Here is a 19,490-nt window from a genome sequence, read left to right on the forward strand (position 1 = left end):
TTGAATTAAATGCATTTTTGAATTATATTTTCAATTTATGATAGGTTTATTGAGGTGCAATCTTATTAAAAGCTGAAGAGCATCTGTACTACTGCTCCTAGAAACTTCACTTGGAGATAGGGAGATGGGACTTCCAGAGGCATAATTTATAGTAGAATTGGATCTTCCTGTTCAAGATCCTCTCAGAGAAGACTACTGCCAACAGCAGGCTAACTTTAGGCAGCCATTGTCTCCTGTTTCTTGCTCTAGGTCAGTGATTCTCAGTTGCTGTGTCACCTCCTTCTTCAATGTGTTTCAGACATTTATGAGGGTAGTCTCAGCTATTCAAGGATGTTACTTTCATTTAGAGAGTAGAGACCAGGAATTCTAAATGTCCTATGATTGCAAAGCACAGAATTCTTAAGTGTCCTGGCAGGCATTTTTGTGAGTGAAAATTCTCTTTATAATTATCTGGTAAAATAATCTGACTTGATATTATATTACTTGTGTGGTATTTTTAAATACAGTGGATATTTCAATGCAAACACTATATGAATTACAAGATTATGCTTAGTTTTGTTCAGAACTTAACCAGAGGTTTCTGTCCATTTAGAAAACATACTACCTAACACCAGTGCACTTTGAGTCACTAATTCTAGACACCTGGATTAGTTTCCATTTGTAGATGCTGCATTCATGGAGATTTTGTGAACAAAAACTCTTGATTGCTTCTTTATGTTGTCTATTATAATTCTGAAAATGTACATACTGAAAATGTACATATTGAATTAAATATTATTTTAGGCTGGGCACAGTGGCTCATGCCTGTAATTGCAGCACTTTGGGAGGCTAAGGTAGAAAGATTGGTTTGGCCTAGGAGGTCGAGGCTGCAGTGAGCCATGATTATGCCACTGCACTCCATCCAGCCTGGATGACCGTGCAAGACCTTGCTTCAAGAAATGAAAAAATCAAACCACAATTTTACAGTAAACGAGTATACCTTTATTTGTCCTTTTTAAATCATTTTTAAAAGAATTACTTGCAGGTAGTTAGAATATTCATTGATTTTATCTGACAATCACAAAGCGAGAGTATAAAATAGTTATAATTTGAAAACTTTGAGAAACTGCTAGATGGATGTAAGTACTTTTTCTCCATTTCATATTGTTTTTCTCAACTTGGTGAGACTAGGATAGATGGGGTTACTACTAAGGCTGGGAGACAACAAAACAGTAAGGGAGGAACAGGACTACATATATATGATTTTATAATTTACAAATTTAGTTTAAACATCTTTGATTTATGCTACTCCAGATGACTGTCTACACAGCTAGCTCTTGGCTTGCCTCCATAGTCAAGACCATTTTGCCCTAGCCATTTAATTGATACCTTGTTTTCCTGGTATAAAGCTGCAAGAGAGCGATCCAGAGTAATTCAGGAGTTTCCCTTCTTGTATGTCTACCTTCCATTTTTCAGTTAACTGTTTGAAGACCTTTTGCTTCCATGATGCAAACTCCTTTCAAAAATTTTATGTTCCCCTCCAAGGAGACTCTGTCCTTTACTCAGCTTATTGAGTCCTACTTTGCTGTATGTGGTTGCCCTGTGGCGAGTAAGATCAGTACCGTCACTACCTAAAATTGGTTCAGAAGCAGAAACTGATGATGACACATGTGTTCAAAAAGGGTATGAAGAGATTGATTCTTTGTAACAGGAGGCTTTCTGAGAAGACACATTGGTATGAAAACAGCCTGAGTGAAGAAAGTAATGAGTGGCTTGGGTTTTTAATTGTGGTTGTGAGGTAGGGTTGGGATAAGGGTTCCTATGTGGACCAGGGTTTGTGTGGTGTAAACTTCTCCCCTGGAGTCAAGGCAGGAGGTGCCCAGCTTCTGACCCTGCCCAGAGGTGAGGCAACAAGGAAAAGGCAAATAATGTGGCTGGAAAGTTGTCAGTCGTCAAAGAGCTGACATAATGCCAGACTCTTAATTACATGAGTCTATGGTGAATGTCAGTCACTTAAAAATCCAAAACAAGAGCCACAGCAGCACCCATACAACGTAAATGTGTCCATAATAGCACTGGGCCTTCTAGAAGGGTTAACAATAGGATTTAGGAATGGAAACATAAGGATGAAAACCCATTTTCAGCATATGGCCATAAGAAGAAGGCTTGGAGCTCAAGAATTAAGTAGAAAGCCAATTTAAAAAACTGGAGCATCATAACTGGTCAAGCTAAATATACGGTTGACTGGTTAAATACCTCCTGTCATAGGCCCTAGGCCTGGAAATATATGCTAGCTAAGTAGTAAGCCATCAAATGGTCTGAACTAGAGAAGATGGTTATCAGCAAGACTGTAATCTAATTGTTACAGGAAAGAGGTCCAGATACAGACCCCAAGAGAGGGTTCTTGGATCTTATGCAAGAAATAATTCAGGGCAAGTCCGTAAAGTGAAAGCAAGTTTATTAAGAAAGTAAAGAAATAAAATAATGGCTACTCCATAGACAGATAGCCCCAAGGGCTGCTCGTTACCCATTTTTATGGTTATTCCTTGATTATATGCTAAGCAAGGGGTGGTTTGTTCATACCTCCCCCTTTTAGACCATATAGGATAAGTTCCTGACTTTGCCATGGCATTTGTAAACTGTCATGGTACTGGTGGGAGTGTAGCAGTGAGGATGACTAGAGGTCACTCTCGTGGCCGTTTTTGTTTTGGTGGATTTTGGCTGGCTGCTTTACTTTAGCCTGTGTTATCAACAAGGTCTTTATGACCTGTGTCTTGTGCTTACCTCCTGTCTTATTTGTGACTGAGAATGCCTTCACCATGTGAGAATGCAGCTCCGTAGGTCTCAGCCTCATTTTTCCCAGCCCCTATTCACGATGCAGTTGCTTTGTTTCAAATGCCTCTGACATGATGATGATATACAGTTCAATGAACTTTGTTTCCTGATGAAATTTCATCTTCTTTAATAGTTAAAAATGATTTTATTTTAATATAATATTAGTCGACATAAGAAACTCTGGACACTATAACAAATTACTTTTTAACACAATAACGTGTTTCTTTTGTATTCACATCACATTCTGCTTAGTTGTTGAATGAGGTGCTCTCCATATGGAAAGTTTTGGAACCACATTCAGTTGATCTAATATCTTTGATATCTACTAAAGCCTTATTGGCATCTTCTGCTCCTTTACCTTTAGAGAATTGACAAATAAGAGAGGATAAAGGGTTGTGCATGATTTTTTTTGTAGCCAGCCCTGGATTGTACATACAACATGTCAGTCTAGAATTAACTGACATGGCCCCGTGTCAAGCCTAAAAAAGGCCAGTGAAGTGTCCCAGTGTTCCTAGGAAAAGGAAATGGTATTAGGGAGCATTTAACCAGTACTTGTCACACATGAGTTTAAAAAACCTATCAAACATAACATGTGATAATGATGACATTAAAATTACACTCTGATAATTTTAACATCACGTTTAAAGTAGGCGCTTAGGAAATACTTCTTTATTGATTGATTATGGTTAAAATTATTTAAGGTCAGTTCTGTGGGTTATATAGAAACAGATTTGTTTTAGTAAAAGCTAAAAGTAAAAACAAAATCTTCATTTTGGTTAATTTCTCATTTTTCATAATATTTTATTAGTGGAACTTAAGGTGTTCTTAGTAGAAACTACATATTTTAAAATTAAAATATTATATTCATATATTTATATATATGAATATAAATATATTCATATCATTTAATTTTAAAATATGAAGTTTATAAAATATAGAAAATATGACAATTTCTATGAATTAGTTATATTGACATGCAGGTAAATGTAATTACCAGAAAATCTTGAGTACAGTACATCTATTATGGAGTAGACTTGGGTAAAAAACTGTCCTCATCTAGGACACAAATTTACGGTTTTAATTTTAAGATGAACTTCATTTTCAGACAATAATCTGTTATGAACTCACATATTACTGCATGTAACCAAGCTAAGACTGGATATAGATCCCACAGAGATTTTTAGAAATGATGCCTGAAATGAATCATTCTTCTTCCAGTTCTGAAAGCTTATGGCTGAATGATAGCATAGAAATTAAACATCTATCAGGTATTTTTATTTTCTCCAGTATCACTCTTTGTAAATGATAGTTTTATCTCTTATTTTTTGGTTTTTTATTTTTTATTTTTAAAATAATTTTCTTGCAATTAATATAGGGAGACGAAAATGGTTTATTAGTTACCTATTCCTATATTTAAAAAATCCTTAAAACTTAGCAACTTAAAACAACAGTCAAGCATTTTCTCTTCAAGTCTGAAATCTGAGTAGCTTAGCTGGGAGGTTCAGGCTCAAGGTCTTTCAGGAGGTTGCAGTCAAGCTATCAATTATAGCTCTATTCTCATTTGAAAACTCCACAAAGGGAGAATCCACTTAAAAATTCACCTGTGTGATTGTTGGTAGGCCTCAGTTTCTTGCTACCTTTTGGTGAAGCCAGATATTTCAGTTCCTTATATGTTGGCCTCTCCACAGCCTGGAAAATTGTCCTTTGGATATGCAACTGTCTTCTTCTTGAGGGAGTGACCCATGAGAGAGAGTGTACCCCAGAAGGAATTGCATTACTTAGTATTAGAAGTAATATAGTATACCTTTTGCTTTTAGTTAGAAATAAGTCATTAAGTCAAGCTGACACGGGGAAAGAAATGATAAGCTCAACTCCTTGAAGGGAGGATTATCAAAGAAATTATAGACATATTTTTTTAAACTACCCCAAGTAGCTTTGGGAAAATTTTTCACAAGTTAATCGGTCTAAAGATGGTAGAAAAGTAATGTTTACTTTATATCATTGTTTTGAAATACAATTAAAAGATTGAAAAGGAGGCATGAAAAGGTTACCTTCATTGAAACAAGGAAAAAAGACTTCAAAATAATGAGGAAAGAAATATCCAACAATTGCCTTTGTCCTCAGACTTCAGGACAAATATCAGTTTGCCTAATGGTAAGTCGTCCAGCCCTTAAAAGAAATGTGTACTCAATTGTTCATTAATAAATGTAAACTAATCGGTTGAAGAAGTCTGTGTAAAAGTTGACAAATGACTCAGGATACTTCAGAACATTTGGAAGGAGGCATTAAAATAAGAACTACTCTGACAAGCCTTAAATATTTCTTTTTTTCAATCTAAGTTTTTGGGAGGACCTTGAAGTTGAGGCAGAGGGAAGGAGGCAAGAGATTCAGAAATCGTCAGATTATAGTTAGACTCCTAACCTGAGGTTTCTCCCTGTGAACCACACAGTTGTTCTAAAAAGGAAATTGGGTTAATACAGATACATAACATCTGTGCATTCAGATGTTACAGATAATCACATTACTAACAACAGTTTAAAGAAGCAATACATGAAACCAAAGTAGATATAAGATAACAGAAGAAATGATATGTAAGTATTGGAGCTCAGGAAACAAATGGAAGAGAAAACGATTGAAGAGTTGAAACTCTTATTAGTAGTAATATAGTTGCACCTAATTAGTTAGTAATATAGCAACCAAACTCAACAAAGTCAAATAAAAAAGAAGATACAGAAGTCATTACACAGTTTATGGAGAAAACTTTTTTTTTTTTTTTAAAGAAAAACATATGCCTAATTGGTATGAGGAGAAAAGAGCAAATGAGAAATAAATTTTCCTGAAAAAGTCCTAAGACTGAAAGTTAAAAAGGCCATCTGAGTCACAGAAAAAAAAAAGACATATCCACCAAAATTATTGACATTCAAGGGTGGGTAAAGAGTCCTGTGGGTGTCCATGTATAAAATCCGGTCACTTAAAAATGATGAAAGTCAGACCGGAGTCAGACTACTTCACCATAGTAATGTCCAATGTTACCAGAGGGTGGAAAAATACACACAAAATCATTAGTGAAATTAGTAGTGAACATGTAATTTGATACCTACCAAGTTGTCTCTTAATGATGAAGACAAAATAGATATATTCTTAACTATGCAAAAAGGAATACGGCATACAAGTGCTTCTTTTTGATAAAAAATAAGGAACTTAGAAATGGAAAAATCATGGGAAGGTACTAAGTATCTAATCTCATAATAAGAACTATTAGTAAGAAATTTTGTAATTTATGATTATCAAACAAAATTGAGAAAATTTAAGAAGTATACTTGAGAAGTTCATCATTCTTTGTAGCAGAGAATAAACAGATTATTTCCAAATTGAAACAATTCTATACATACACACACACACACACACACACACACACACACACACACACATATATATAGCTAATTTTGTATTTTTGGTAGAGACAGGGTTTCACCGTGTTGGCCAGGCTGGTCTCAAACTACTGACCTCAGCTGATCCCCCCACCTCAGCCTCCCAAAGTGGTGAAAGTACAGATGTAAGCCACCACACCCGGCTATTTCCTGTGTAGATTTAGCTAATTGTTTTCTGTCTCAGTTTTGTCATCTCTAAGATAAAAGGACTAATTATTGCCAATGGTGATTGTGAGTGTTTCGTGGTATTATGCATGAAAAGTATTCAGCATAATGTCTGGCTTATAGTAATTACACTAAAAGTAAATATTAGTTATTATTGATAACAATTTATTCAGTGCTTGCAATATACAAGGTATTTGCCAATGTTAATGCCAACTGATATTCATACTAATATTGTAAAGTAGGCATTATTATCCACAAATAATACGTGAGTAGCAGATAAAGATGTTTGGTTCATGGCTAAAAAATACTAGTACTGGAATTTGAACCTACCTGTGTCCAAATCTAAAGCTCAAGAATTGTCTATTATATGAAAATATAACACATACTTATTATATGTGAATTTTATGCAACATGTGTATTTTTAATGTTTAAGTCAGAGTTTTAATGTGTAAAGATCAGAAACGGTTATTCACAATGTAATTGTGCATGTTAATTCTTAAAATTTCATTTATACAAATTTTGACATAAAAATTTATAAAATTTTTCCAAGTTTTTATGAACTCATAATGCTACAACAAATACAAAATTTTGACAATAATTTTCTCTAGTTATTTATTAAATCATATATTTTCCTTTTCCTTGTTGAATTAAAGTTTTAATTGACAGCAATATAATTTGGTACTGTGAAACACATTTTGGTTATTTGGGTGTAATATTTTGCTGTAGCTTTAAAAACCTGCAGCTAGGCCACTTGAGGTGGTTCACTCCTGCAACCCCAGCACTTTGGGAGGCCTAGGCGGGCGGATCACTTGAGGTTAGGAGTACGAGACCAGCCTGGCCAACATGGCAAAAACCTGTCTCTACTAAAAATACAAAAATTATCTAGGCATGGTAGCTGGAATTGCAGCTACTCGGGAGGCGGTGGCAGGAGAATCGTCTGAACCCAGGAGGCAGAGGTTGCAGTGAGCCAAGATCGTGCCACTGCACTCCAGACAGAGTGGGAGTGAGACTCTGAAAAGCAAACAAAAACCAACCCTGTATCTAGGTTATGTAGGAGTCAAAATATTTGCCCGTACATGCTCATAGTGAGTGCTCAGTTTTTATTTGGTTTAAAATACTATGAAAACTCCTGTTTTACTTCGCCAAAACAAAATATCATATAATATATTTAAAGAAAGCAAATCATTTTACTCTGAATTTGTTCTTCTAAATATGAGGTGTACATCTTTTCCCAGAAATTTATTTAGCTCAAATTTCCTGGAACATTTATTTTTATACTTTTTTCTTAATATTTTCTTGTGATTATCTGCAGAAGGTATAAACTTCTGTTTAATACAGATATGGGAAATACATCTTTCCTGAAATCATTTCTCTATCCTTATCTGTAGTAGTAGTTTTTAACAAGGGTCATTTTGATCCTGGAACACATATAACAATGTCTGGATACATTTTTTATTATTATATGTTGGAGAGAGATGCTACTGGAATCTAGTGGGTAGAGGCCACGGATGCCGCTAACCATTCTACAATGTACAAGACAGCCCCCACTCAACAGAAAGATCTGTCCCAAAACGTCAGTGGTGCAGAGACTGAGAAACCTGATCTAGGGATATTATGTGATCAAATTCATGATCATTGAAAATTAAGCACAAAAAGCTTTACTTTTTCACCATTTCACAATTCAGGATGCTATAGATCTTAGATATGCACACGATGCTCTGAATGCTTACATAACTGTGGGCTAAAATAACTTACTTGTATTCTCTTCTGTACATTTACTAATCATTTCTCCAGCTGACTTAGTCTAAAACTCAAGTCCAAGTTGACATTTGAAGTCCATTTTTAGTCTCACTTTTTTCATGAAATTTTCATTAGCTTCAAATTACTTTTATTACACACAGAATATCTCTGAGTATTAGCTAACTAAAATAGAATCGAGTACCTGGTATATAGTAGGTAACAAATTTATGTGCTCTTCCCACTGGCCTCCACCTCCTTTTATGACTTTTGTCTTCTGATCTTACTGACTATTTAGTTGTATAAAGTTTTGCCATTTTAATTAAGTTGTCTTTTTTGAAAGCATGTCTTATTTATTCCATGAAAATACCTTTGTTCATGTTACATCATTTTTTTACACTCCAGAATTGTTAGCACTAAATGTAGTGAATTAATGAAGAATATTAAAAAATTGCAAAAGGACCAACATTTTCATACCTGTAGCTCCTAAGTAGTGACACAATATTAATGTATTACTTTTGCATGTGTATTATTTTTAGCATTCTAAGAGTTTTATAAACTATCAGGTTTTTTAAGATAATGTTTATGCTTAGTATTATTATCCTTTAGTCTGATTTTGAAAAATGAAAACAGATAAATATATTAAAAATATAAATGTCTGAGATGCTTGTTTTTATGTATTATATCTTTAACAGCATTTTTACTTGATTAAAAATTATATTTGGTTCTTTACAATTTAATAAAACAATTCAATTTTCTAGCTATTCCTTCTTCTGGGAATTTACCTGTTGATTACAAGAAAAGAGCAAGTATTTTGAATATAGATAAGATGGAAAAGAAAAAAAACACAAAATATCTTGCTAGTTTAAGGAAGTTTAAAATGTGTCTGTTTTGTCTTTACAGAAAGTGTGGACTATGGGCCAGTTTTTGTGCAAGAACCAGATGATATTATTTTTCCAACTGATTCTGATGAAAAGAAGGTAGCACTGAATTGTGAAGTTCGTGGCAATCCAGTTCCCAGTTACAGGTAGGAATTCACTGTTAATCATTTTTCTTAAGCCTTAAAAACTTTCCATCAATGATATTCTGACACTCCCAGAGAGGATTATACATATTTGTCTTCTGATTTTTCCTAAGATGGCTTCGAAATGGAACAGAAATAGATCTGGAAAGTGATTATCGCTACAGTTTGATAGATGGCACCTTCATTATAAGCAATCCAAGTGAAGCAAAGGATTCTGGTCATTATCAGTGTCTAGCAACCAACACTTTGGGGAGTATTCTTAGTAGAGAAGCTACACTTCAGTTTGCCTGTGAGTAAAATATATTATTTTTCTATATATATGTGTATATACAGTATGGATTTTTAAACTTTAGTTCAGGAAAGAAAAACTTAAGATCTCAAAGTTTTAAATGTGATAAAACCATGGTAAGACATGGTAAGAATTCGAATTATGCAAACAGTTCATTTCTTCTTGGGGTATTTTGAAATTTTCTGAAAGATTTGCTATCTTCAAAATAAACCTGACATACTAGCCTGAGGGGTCAAAGTCCTTTTCATTAAAGTAAAGTTCTAGAAGTCATAACAACGTATTTTGAAACACACCACTTATTATGTATTATTTTTAAGTCTTTGAGTTCAAATTAAGCTTTCTTTGTGAAAAAAAATTATAATTCAAATATCTTTTGAAATCTGATTCTCTCCATCTCTTTTTAAAAATATCTACTGTTGTCCTATCTACTATAGTCACCATTTGCTATGGATTTCTAAGAATATAAGATAGCACATTCTAAAAATTCTGCTTATATTCAGGTAACAAAAAATACCTCTGAAATGCTAATATTTTAGATTTTGACTATGTCTTCCAGATGTCCCAATTTTTGTATTGCAAAAAAGATACCGTATCTGGCTATAGAAAGATAGATACGCACACGCACGCACACACACACACACACACACACACACACACACACAGAGGAATATAAGCATTTCTAAAGTAGATAATATACCTGATTAACTGAAAATTAGCCGGGCGTGGTAGTGGGCGCCTGTAGTCCCAGCTACTTTTGGAGGCTGAGGCAGGAGAATTGCTTGAACCTGGGAGGTGGAGGTTGCAGTGAGCCGAGATTGCACCACCACACTCCTGCCTGGGCGACACAGCAAGACTCGGTCTCCAAAAAAAAAAAAAAAAGAAAAGAAAGAAAGAAAAGCAAGCAAATGTGTGTATATATAATTAACTGAATATATTTATTCTTAAAAACTCTTGAAATTATTTTACTTACAATGACAGCTTACAATAAACTAAAAATAGGCTAATAGGCAAAATATTTTATTATTCCTTAATAAGTAATCCTACTTGAAATTAAATTCTTGAGATAGAATCTCTAAAAAATACTGAGAAAGACCAGGAATCTTTATATTAATAATTAAACTGTAATTGTATTGGCTACATAAGAGATCATGAAATGATTTTTAAATTAAAATTACACCTGGAAGAATGTAATAATTGATCTTTCTCTATATAATCTTTCTCAGGTATCATTTCTAATTAACCCAGAATTCAGACACCCTATTAAAGAAGTATGAAATAGAAAAGGAAAGAGTAAAGAACTGATGATAAATACAGTTTGAGGAGCACCAAGATAGGTCCTAGAAAAATGTAAATCTCATCTTTTAAAGTATATTTGCCTAAGGAATTCAGATAGGCACATTTACATAGGCCAAAGATACCAAGATAGCAGCCTAAATAGATTCTTTTTTATTTTGGAAAATATTATGTGGTGTATCACAGAACCTAATAGTTTATATTATGCACAATTAACAAAGTAACCTAATAAACTAACCCTCACAATAGCTCCTTTATTCAATAGTCTTTTCAAGATAGATGCAGCATATCCAGAAAATATGCTTCACAAATATTAATGGCTTGTACCTTACACTTTGGTCTACAGTATCTGATACAAGGTATACCAGTTAGGTATAGCCTGTATGTCATTTGTTTTTCCCTTTGTGGAAGCAAATTATGCCAACTTTTTCTGCATGTGTTTACAGCAGAAAGCTATTTATTTTACATATCCATATGACTGTCCTAGGTTTTCTGGAAAGACCCAACACAGTTGTCAAATACACTCACCTGAAATGAGGACTTTGGCACTAGCATTTACAGTTCAATGACCAGGCATGGGAAGTACTAGTTATCCTAAGTATCTTACCTATTTAGCAAGAAGCTGTCTTCAACTTGATGTAGAGCAATATCTACCTATTTTTAACTTAAACATTACGGGCTTACATGTATATTCAGTGGTAGCACCTTATGACTCTACCCCTCTCCACTTTCTAGCAAACTTAGGTCATTGGCTAGATATGCATAAAAACCCACAAGGTACCCGGTTAAAGCAGAGAGTTACACAGGGAAGACCAATTCTGCCTCAAAGTTATTTCCCCACCTAGATGCCATTATGCTTATTCTTATGATATTGAAATAAGTCCTTTAGATGTAGCTCCATCTATTTTTCCAGTTTGTCTTTGAAAATAAATTCAAATATGGGCAGTAGGGAGAAAAGATGATTTGATTAACCTTACTAGTATACCTGGATGGGAGTTTGGGTGCTGTAGGATTCAGGGACTGAGAATCCTTCAGAGATTAGGGAGTGAAAATGAGGTAGGAAGTTGGGGAGAAAAAAGAAAAGGGGTTTCTGAAATGAAGTGAAAGAAGACAAAGGCAAAGTGAAACTTAAAAACTTGGTCGGCAGGCCTTGCGCGGTGGCTCATGCCTGTAATCCCAGCATTTTGGGAGGCTGAGGTGGGTGGATCACGAGTTCAGGAGATCAAGACCATCCTGGGTAACACGGTGAAACCCACCTGTACTAAAAACACAAAAAATTAGCCGGGCCCGGTGGCACGTGCCTGTAGCCCCAGCTACTAGGCAGGCTGAGGCAAGAGAATCGCTTGAACCCGGGAGGCAGAGCTTGCAATGAGCGGAGATCGCACCGCTGCACTCCAACCTGGGCGACAAAGCGAGACTCTGTCTCAACAAACAAACAAAAAACTTTGTTGGCAACTTTCCTTTATATGGTGTTTTCTGAAGACCAGGCTTGTAGGTAAATATATTTAATAGAATACACTCACTATTGTTGGAGTGTTTAATGTCTGAAGGGATTTTTGTGGAGGAATGTTTATTACTTCTGTCACATTTTAAAGCTGAAATATTTCATATCTACCAGGCATTATTTATCTAAAAATTTAAATATTCGTTATACAACTAACATTTCAAAATCAATATATTTAATAGACTGAGACAATTATTAAAGCATATTTAATCAAATTTTGTTAAACATTTATTAAATATTGAATATACGAGTCTTAAATGTATTAAATGTTTTAAAATCAGACTAAATTTGTAAATCATCAAAATGATTGCAAAACTTTTCACTAATACAGTACTTACAGTTATAATTCCTCCTTGTACTTTTGCTTGAGGCATATTTGCATATGTTATTCAGTTTATAATAATTGAATATGTGTTTTTACCTTTTACACATTAATTTTATCATTTGTTGTAAAATACCTTTTTAGATTATTTTTATGCTGTGCTAGTGCTATCATGATCTTCCAAAATCAAACTTAAAGGACTGTGTTACCCGATTCAAAGTCTGTTTTTGAGTTACCAGCCCAATGAGTTTTGATTGCCTCTTTCAAATTCGAGATCTGTTTAACAGACTAGTTCACTTTTGTGATTAACTATTATTATTGTTATATCAATGATACTTTTTAAATCTTCAGCTTTTACTTTTGCCTTTTAGAATATGACAACATCGCTTGAAATTATGTGATTCTAAAACTTGTTGAACAGTGTTTAATAAACATAGAATGGGGCTCCCCTAATTATAGCCATAAAAAATGTATTAATTTGTATTATATAATAGGTATATACTTAATTGAAGAAGTTATCCATATACTAACATAATATCAAATTATCCATATACTAACAATTATTATACATATTTATTATGAAAAGATAAATATTAAATATAATAAAATGTAAATATATGTCTTTGAAGTTATCTTTCTTTTGCATGAAAATTACATATTTTCAAAGAAAAATTTCTGATTTTTAGTATCATTAAAGTCAGATGGCTTTTTGTAGATTCAACATATATATATATTATGCATACATATATATTTATGTATGCATAATTAGTATACTGACACTCCCTTAATGCTAGGAGTACTCTTTCTTAACCAGAAATATATTTTAAAATATTCTGCCTTTCCACTAATAACAGGTTGTCTTCCTGCTCCCATCCCCTTGTCAGGCATAGATTTATCGCTTTTCAATGACTATAATGTTATAGAGTCTAAACTCTAGGTGCTGCAGGAGCATATTAGATAGTATCAAATAAGTTCTGGTGGTAGATAGGATAACATTATTGCTAAACCAGATAGTAAAACATATTTTTTAAAAATAGGTTTTGAATGTCTCAAGCTCACATTGATAGCTTATATTTACTGAATGCTTACTTTTGTGGCAGACAGTGCTCTGTTTTAAATACATTAACTCATTTTATCCTCATAACCAACACATGAGTTGTTCATGTTGTAAAATGTAAATTCATTTTTCAGATGATACCTCTAATTTAACCCTAATAGTACTCAATCTTTTCCTATTCCCGTATAAATGTGTATTGGATTTCTTTTTGACCTAGCCAGTTTGATTTTAGAAGTTCTTCTGAACTTGAATTAAATTGGAATGTTTTTAAAAATCTCATATGCTTGCTTCCTTAGTCATTTTACAATGTATTAACGTCTATGTAAGAAAAATTAACATTAGTAATGAAAATAAGCATGCAATCAGTGTCCTGCATTACTTCTCATTGTTCAAATTTAGTTTAAAACCACTTATTTAATTTTCCTTACAGAAGTTTAAGAGTTTAGGAGACATTGACTTTCTTTCCAATCCTGGAATTTCAGGTTTATAGTAATTTTGATGTGTAATCACTCTTTCTTACTAACATATTTTTTTCTTTTAATAAAACCTTTCTTCATAATTTCATTATTTATTGAATAAGCTACAGTTAGGACCTAGAAAGCTAACTTTTCTAAATTAATTTGAGACAGGACAAAGATAACTGCAGCTATTGTCAAAAGCGGATCTCATCATAGGTCCTAGCTTTTGCAGAAAATGATGATAAGGAAGTGAGTGTTTTATTAATACCTGGTGATATAGCAAAAATAAAGTTATATGTAGCATTTGGAAAAATTAAGCAAGTATAAAGCAAGTTAAATTGTTTTTAAAGTTTCATTTCTATTCATTTGTCACCCAATATATTAACAAATATAAAACAGCAAATGTATGATTGTATACTAGTGTTATTTTATTAACATATTTAATGTTTACCTCTTTCCAAAGGTGATTTTTTTTTTGACTTGCTCAAAATACATGCATAATTAAGTAAATATAGTCCTAGGAAAAATATACCTTATAACAGCTCAAGATAGTACAGGTCAAGATAGTACAGACCATAAAGTGAGACAAATATTTCCCTGGTGGTCAAAGCAAAAGAAAGAAGTAAAAACATGTGAAGGAATCTAACAGGATTTAATTCCCCTGCACACCCAACACTTCCTCAGAGAAGCAAATCTCCTCTTGACAAATTTTCATAGAAATTTTTCATTTGAAGCTTTTTATTGCAACCCCTACAACATCCCTACATCAATTCAATGGCAAGTTTAATTAGCTTGACATAAAGCCAAAAATGTCTTTAACCGGAACTAGAATTTAATCATGAAGCCACTCACTTTATTCACTGATTAATATTTTTTTTTTCTAATTTTGATTTGGACAACAAACAGATTTGAGCAGCTGCTCTTCAGTGGTTCATCCACCCCTAACCTGCCTCAAGGGCTTAAATGTGTACCCATGAGGAACTTCATTTTAAATTCTCTCTAAATAAGTATTTATCTATAAACATAGTTCAGCTTACTTAGTGTTAATACTTAGTTTAGCATTAATAAACCTAATCCTCACAAGGGTGTAGTAAAAATTAACGAGGTGGAGAAGTCATGTTAGTGAACTGGTTTTTAAGGTTAAAATTACAATCATAAGCACAAAGCTGGAGTGATTTTCTAGGGATGATTATTACTGATTACCAATGAGATTATGTTTGACAAAAGATATTTTATTCCTGAAGCCTGTGTTTATCATGAGGATAATTTCCTCAGCTACTGTAGTGATTTCTCTTCAGTGACAAGCAAGAATACGCCATATAAAACTTTGTCACTCTCACACTTCTCAAACATCCTTCAGAAATCCAAAGCTCATAGCAGTTTCTTCACAGTTGGGATTTTTAGAAATAATTCATGCCAGAAAGTCAAACATAAAATGAATCAGGAATCAAATCTCCCTATGCTGTATCTTACTTCAAAAATACCTTTATATGCAATTCTTGGTAAATTGATAGTTCCTATCTGAATTTGAACATACTGCTTTTCAGGGCATTTAGTGATTTAGATCCAGAATATTCCATTAGTTTTCCTTGAAGCAGTTGATTAAAATAACCTACTTAACTCTTTGAGAGATTATATGACTTTTGTAGGCTTTGTATTTAAGCCCTTTAATTTAACCTTTCATTTTCATATAAAACTCAAAAATTACTTCTCTGGCTTTTTTCTTAACTTACTCTCCTAAGGTAAAATTGTCCTTAGAGTTTAAAGCCACATTTTACTAGTAGTGTTTAATATCTAATAAAATGATTTGAATAATCACAAACTCCACAGTATATGCAGAGCTTTATTTGATTAGTCTCTGAGGCTTATCCTGTAATAACTTTATTAAATCATTTGAATATTAATCTGAATGAAAGAGTCACATTGACATGGATGAATTTACTAGTTGTAAAGTTATTAGATGTTATTACAAAATAAATTAATGTTTGCAATTTTATCTTCCATACACAAATGACTCTCTTTTTTTTAAGGAGATCACAACTCACAATAAAATAATGTTTAAGTGTTTCTTTAAAAGTATAATTACTTTGGTCATAATAGATACAGTAACTGTGAGTGTGTAATCCCTTGGCAAAATACAGTATGGATTATTGGATTAAGTTCAAAGGAAATAATTTAAAAATCAAAAATACATAATTTTATGCTTTACTTTAAAATTTTGTAGAGATGATGTCTAGCTATGTTGCCCAGGCTGGTCTTGAACTTGTGGTTTCAAGTGATCCTCTTGCCTCAATCTTCCAAAATGCTGGGATTATAGGCATGAGCCAAGATACCCAGCCTAATTTTATACTTTAAAAGGAAATTATGACAAATGAGTGAAAGTTGAAGTCTGTTGTAGACTACCCTCACACTCTTATTTCTTTTACATAAATTATAAATTTGCAAGTATTTTATTTATTAAAGTACAACCAAACAGGTACTTTTATTATTTATGAAAATAATGAATAACTCTGCCTTTATTTAACAGATGACCTGCAACAAAATGGTTCCGTTTTCCTGGCTTGGCACAGGGTATATTTTACCATAGTGCTCTTTTGTTTTGCTTTTAGAGATTCAGGAAGTCACTTCTTCATTCAAGTTGTAAAGCGACCAGGATCAGGGACTGTATACATCTTCTGACCTTCAGTGCTCAAGCACATTTACCTAATTCATTGTCCTTAGTCCTTAGCAGAGTGTTTGTGGAGACCTTTCCCAAGCACAGGAAATTCCAAAGCACTGAAGAACAATAGATGTTTTAAATTTCACTTAATGGTGTCAGGTTAACATGATAAAATAGCAACTCTGTCTCAGGATAGCTTATGATCTTGTTGAGTATAAAGACTCCAATATAATACAAAAAAAAATCAACAAAGGGGCAGTATAAATAAAGGGGCAGATAGAGACTATTCTAAGATCATTTTATTCCACAGTAAAATGTTTCATTGAGGGACAAGTCAGAACAGAATATGTAGTACCCCAGAGTTCTTGCAAACTAATTTCACCTGAGTCAAAGAAACAATTATTGTGCATTGACTGTATTACGCACCAAGTGCTAAACATTGCTAAGTTTCTTGTGTAATGAATAGCTAGATGGATAATTGATACATAGATATATAGAGATAGATAGATGTGTGTGAATATATATATATATATATGTAGCAGGTATGTGTGTATATATTATATATGGGTGTATATATAAAATATATATATTTGAGACGGAGTTTCACTCTTATTGCCCAGGCTGGAGTGCCATGGTGCGATCTCGGCTCACTGCAACCTCCGCCTCCCAGGTTCAAGCGATTCTCTTGCCTCAGCCTCCCAAGTAGCTGAGATTACAGGCATGTGCCACCATGACTGGCTAATTTTTTGTATTTTTAATAGAGACGGGGTTTCTCCATGTTGGTCAGCCTGGGCTTGAACTCCCAACTTTAGGTGATCCTCCCGCCTCAGCCTCTCAAAGTGCTGGGATTATGGGCGTGAGCCACTGTATATATATTTTAAAATAACATGATAATAGTAAAATTTATTGAACATTTAAATTGTAGGCCAACTACTAAACATATTTAATGCATCACCACCCCCTTTAATCCTCACATCAATTTGATGAAGGAAGTTCTATTATTAACCTAATATATAAGTGGAGAAAATAAAATGAAGCTGAGGGAAGTCAAGGTATTTCTGTGGCCACACAGCTAGTAAGTAATAAAACAGTAGCTCCAAATCAAATTTAGCATCAAACTTCATACTTAAAATCTTTGTAATACTGCCATGTTCAACTAAAACATGCTTTGCATTACGTTTTTTTGTTTTGCGTGTGTGTAATTTATGCATGTAGAATTTACTCATTCTTTGATCTCTCTTGGACGTTGTTCTGTAGTGAGTAATGGATATACTAATAGTGCTTGAGGCTAGCAAAATCAGTGCAAACCCTTATATTTCATATAAATTTCCTTGCCTACTTGGAATACCTGACCACTTTTTCTATTTCCTAATACCTTTCTTCTTTACTCCAGCCCTACAATACTCCCTCTGTATTGCTTATTGGAATTACCGATGCAAAACACAATTCTGACTAGGTTGCCCCTACATAAATCTTTGATGGATTACATTAATTGCATGGAAGTTTGTAATTTGCCCTACAGGTGTACAGAGGACACAAAAATAATAAGACTGTTGCATCAGGAATATGTATCCAGAGAACTCTGTAGGGAAAGTCACATTTTGAGGGCATTTTAATATTCCAGGTAAAAAGGGCTTGAATTCTCCCTCTGTGGGAGGCTTGAAAATAAATGAGAATTTGTGAATGAATGAATAGGTGGTGGTGGGAGTATAGAAACATATGGGGGAGGTAGAATTACATCAAGATTCTGAGCTTGATCAATTCAATTGAACAATTTATAACGCCGTTACATAATCAAGTCACACAGATAAAGAATGTAGATTTCTGAGAGAATCAGTAAGTTCAATCTGAGGTACATTTATTCTGACTTTTAGGAAGAAATACCCAACATTTAAAAATATTTGTTGGTGCTCAAGAAACGCAGGTGGGAACTGGCCACAAAACATGTTGAGAGACTCAGTAAAACCAAGGGAATGTTTCACCAACGAGAATTTTACTAGGAAAAAAGACAACAGACCTAAACTTTAGGAGCATATGCGTTTCTCTCACAGAGAGACAATGAAAGGTAGAAAGAAAGAAGCTAGTAAAAGAGAGAGAAAAGGATGATCCAGTAAAATAGAGTATAACACAAATGATGTTCAAAATTTAAGGTGGGGACTGATGTCAGATGCTAAAGTCATTCTCAGAAAAGAACTTTGGGCCGGGTGCTGTGGCTCACACCTGTAGTTGCAGCACTTCGAAAGGACGAAGCAGAAAGATCACTTGAGGCTGAGAGCTCAAGTCCAGCCTGGGCAATATGGCAAGCCCTCATCTGTACAAAAAGTACAAAACTCAGCCAGACGTTGTGGTTTGTGACTGTAGTCCCAGTTACTTGGGCGGCTAAGGTGGAATGATCTGTTGAGCCCAGGAGTACTAGGTGAGCTGCAGTTACTCTGCTGTAGCAGGATGAGCCGCAGACAAAACCTCTCAGACACCGAGTTGTAGAAGGAAGGACTTTATTCAGCTGGGAGCATCAGCAAGCTACTGCCTTAAAATCCGAGCTCCCCGAATGCACAATTTCTGTCCCTTTTAGGGGCTCACAACAGTAAAGATTTTATATGAAAGGGTTGTGATTGGTTGAGCAATCTAGGGGATATGTGACAGTGGTTTCATGCACTGATAGAAACAGAACAGGGTAGGGAGTTTCACAGTGTTCTTCTATACAATGTCTGGAATCTATGAATAACATTGGTTTCTA

General features: G+C 34.0%; 1 protein-coding gene across 1 annotated transcript in view; it reads left to right on the forward strand.

The window, feature by feature from the left end:
- Positions 1 to 19,490, forward strand: part of CNTN5 (contactin 5) — a 1,035,741-nt gene that overhangs the window by 494,402 nt on the left and 521,849 nt on the right. Inside the window, exons 4-5 of the mRNA XM_077964911.1 lie at positions 9,051 to 9,174; positions 9,285 to 9,460. Coding sequence (XP_077821037.1) covers positions 9,051 to 9,174; positions 9,285 to 9,460 — 300 coding nt within the window. The remainder of the gene's footprint in view (positions 1 to 9,050; positions 9,175 to 9,284; positions 9,461 to 19,490) is intronic.

This window comes from Macaca mulatta, chromosome 14, assembly GCF_049350105.2.
Source record: "Macaca mulatta isolate MMU2019108-1 chromosome 14, T2T-MMU8v2.0, whole genome shotgun sequence".
Classification (NCBI taxonomy): domain Eukaryota; kingdom Metazoa; phylum Chordata; class Mammalia; order Primates; family Cercopithecidae; genus Macaca; species Macaca mulatta.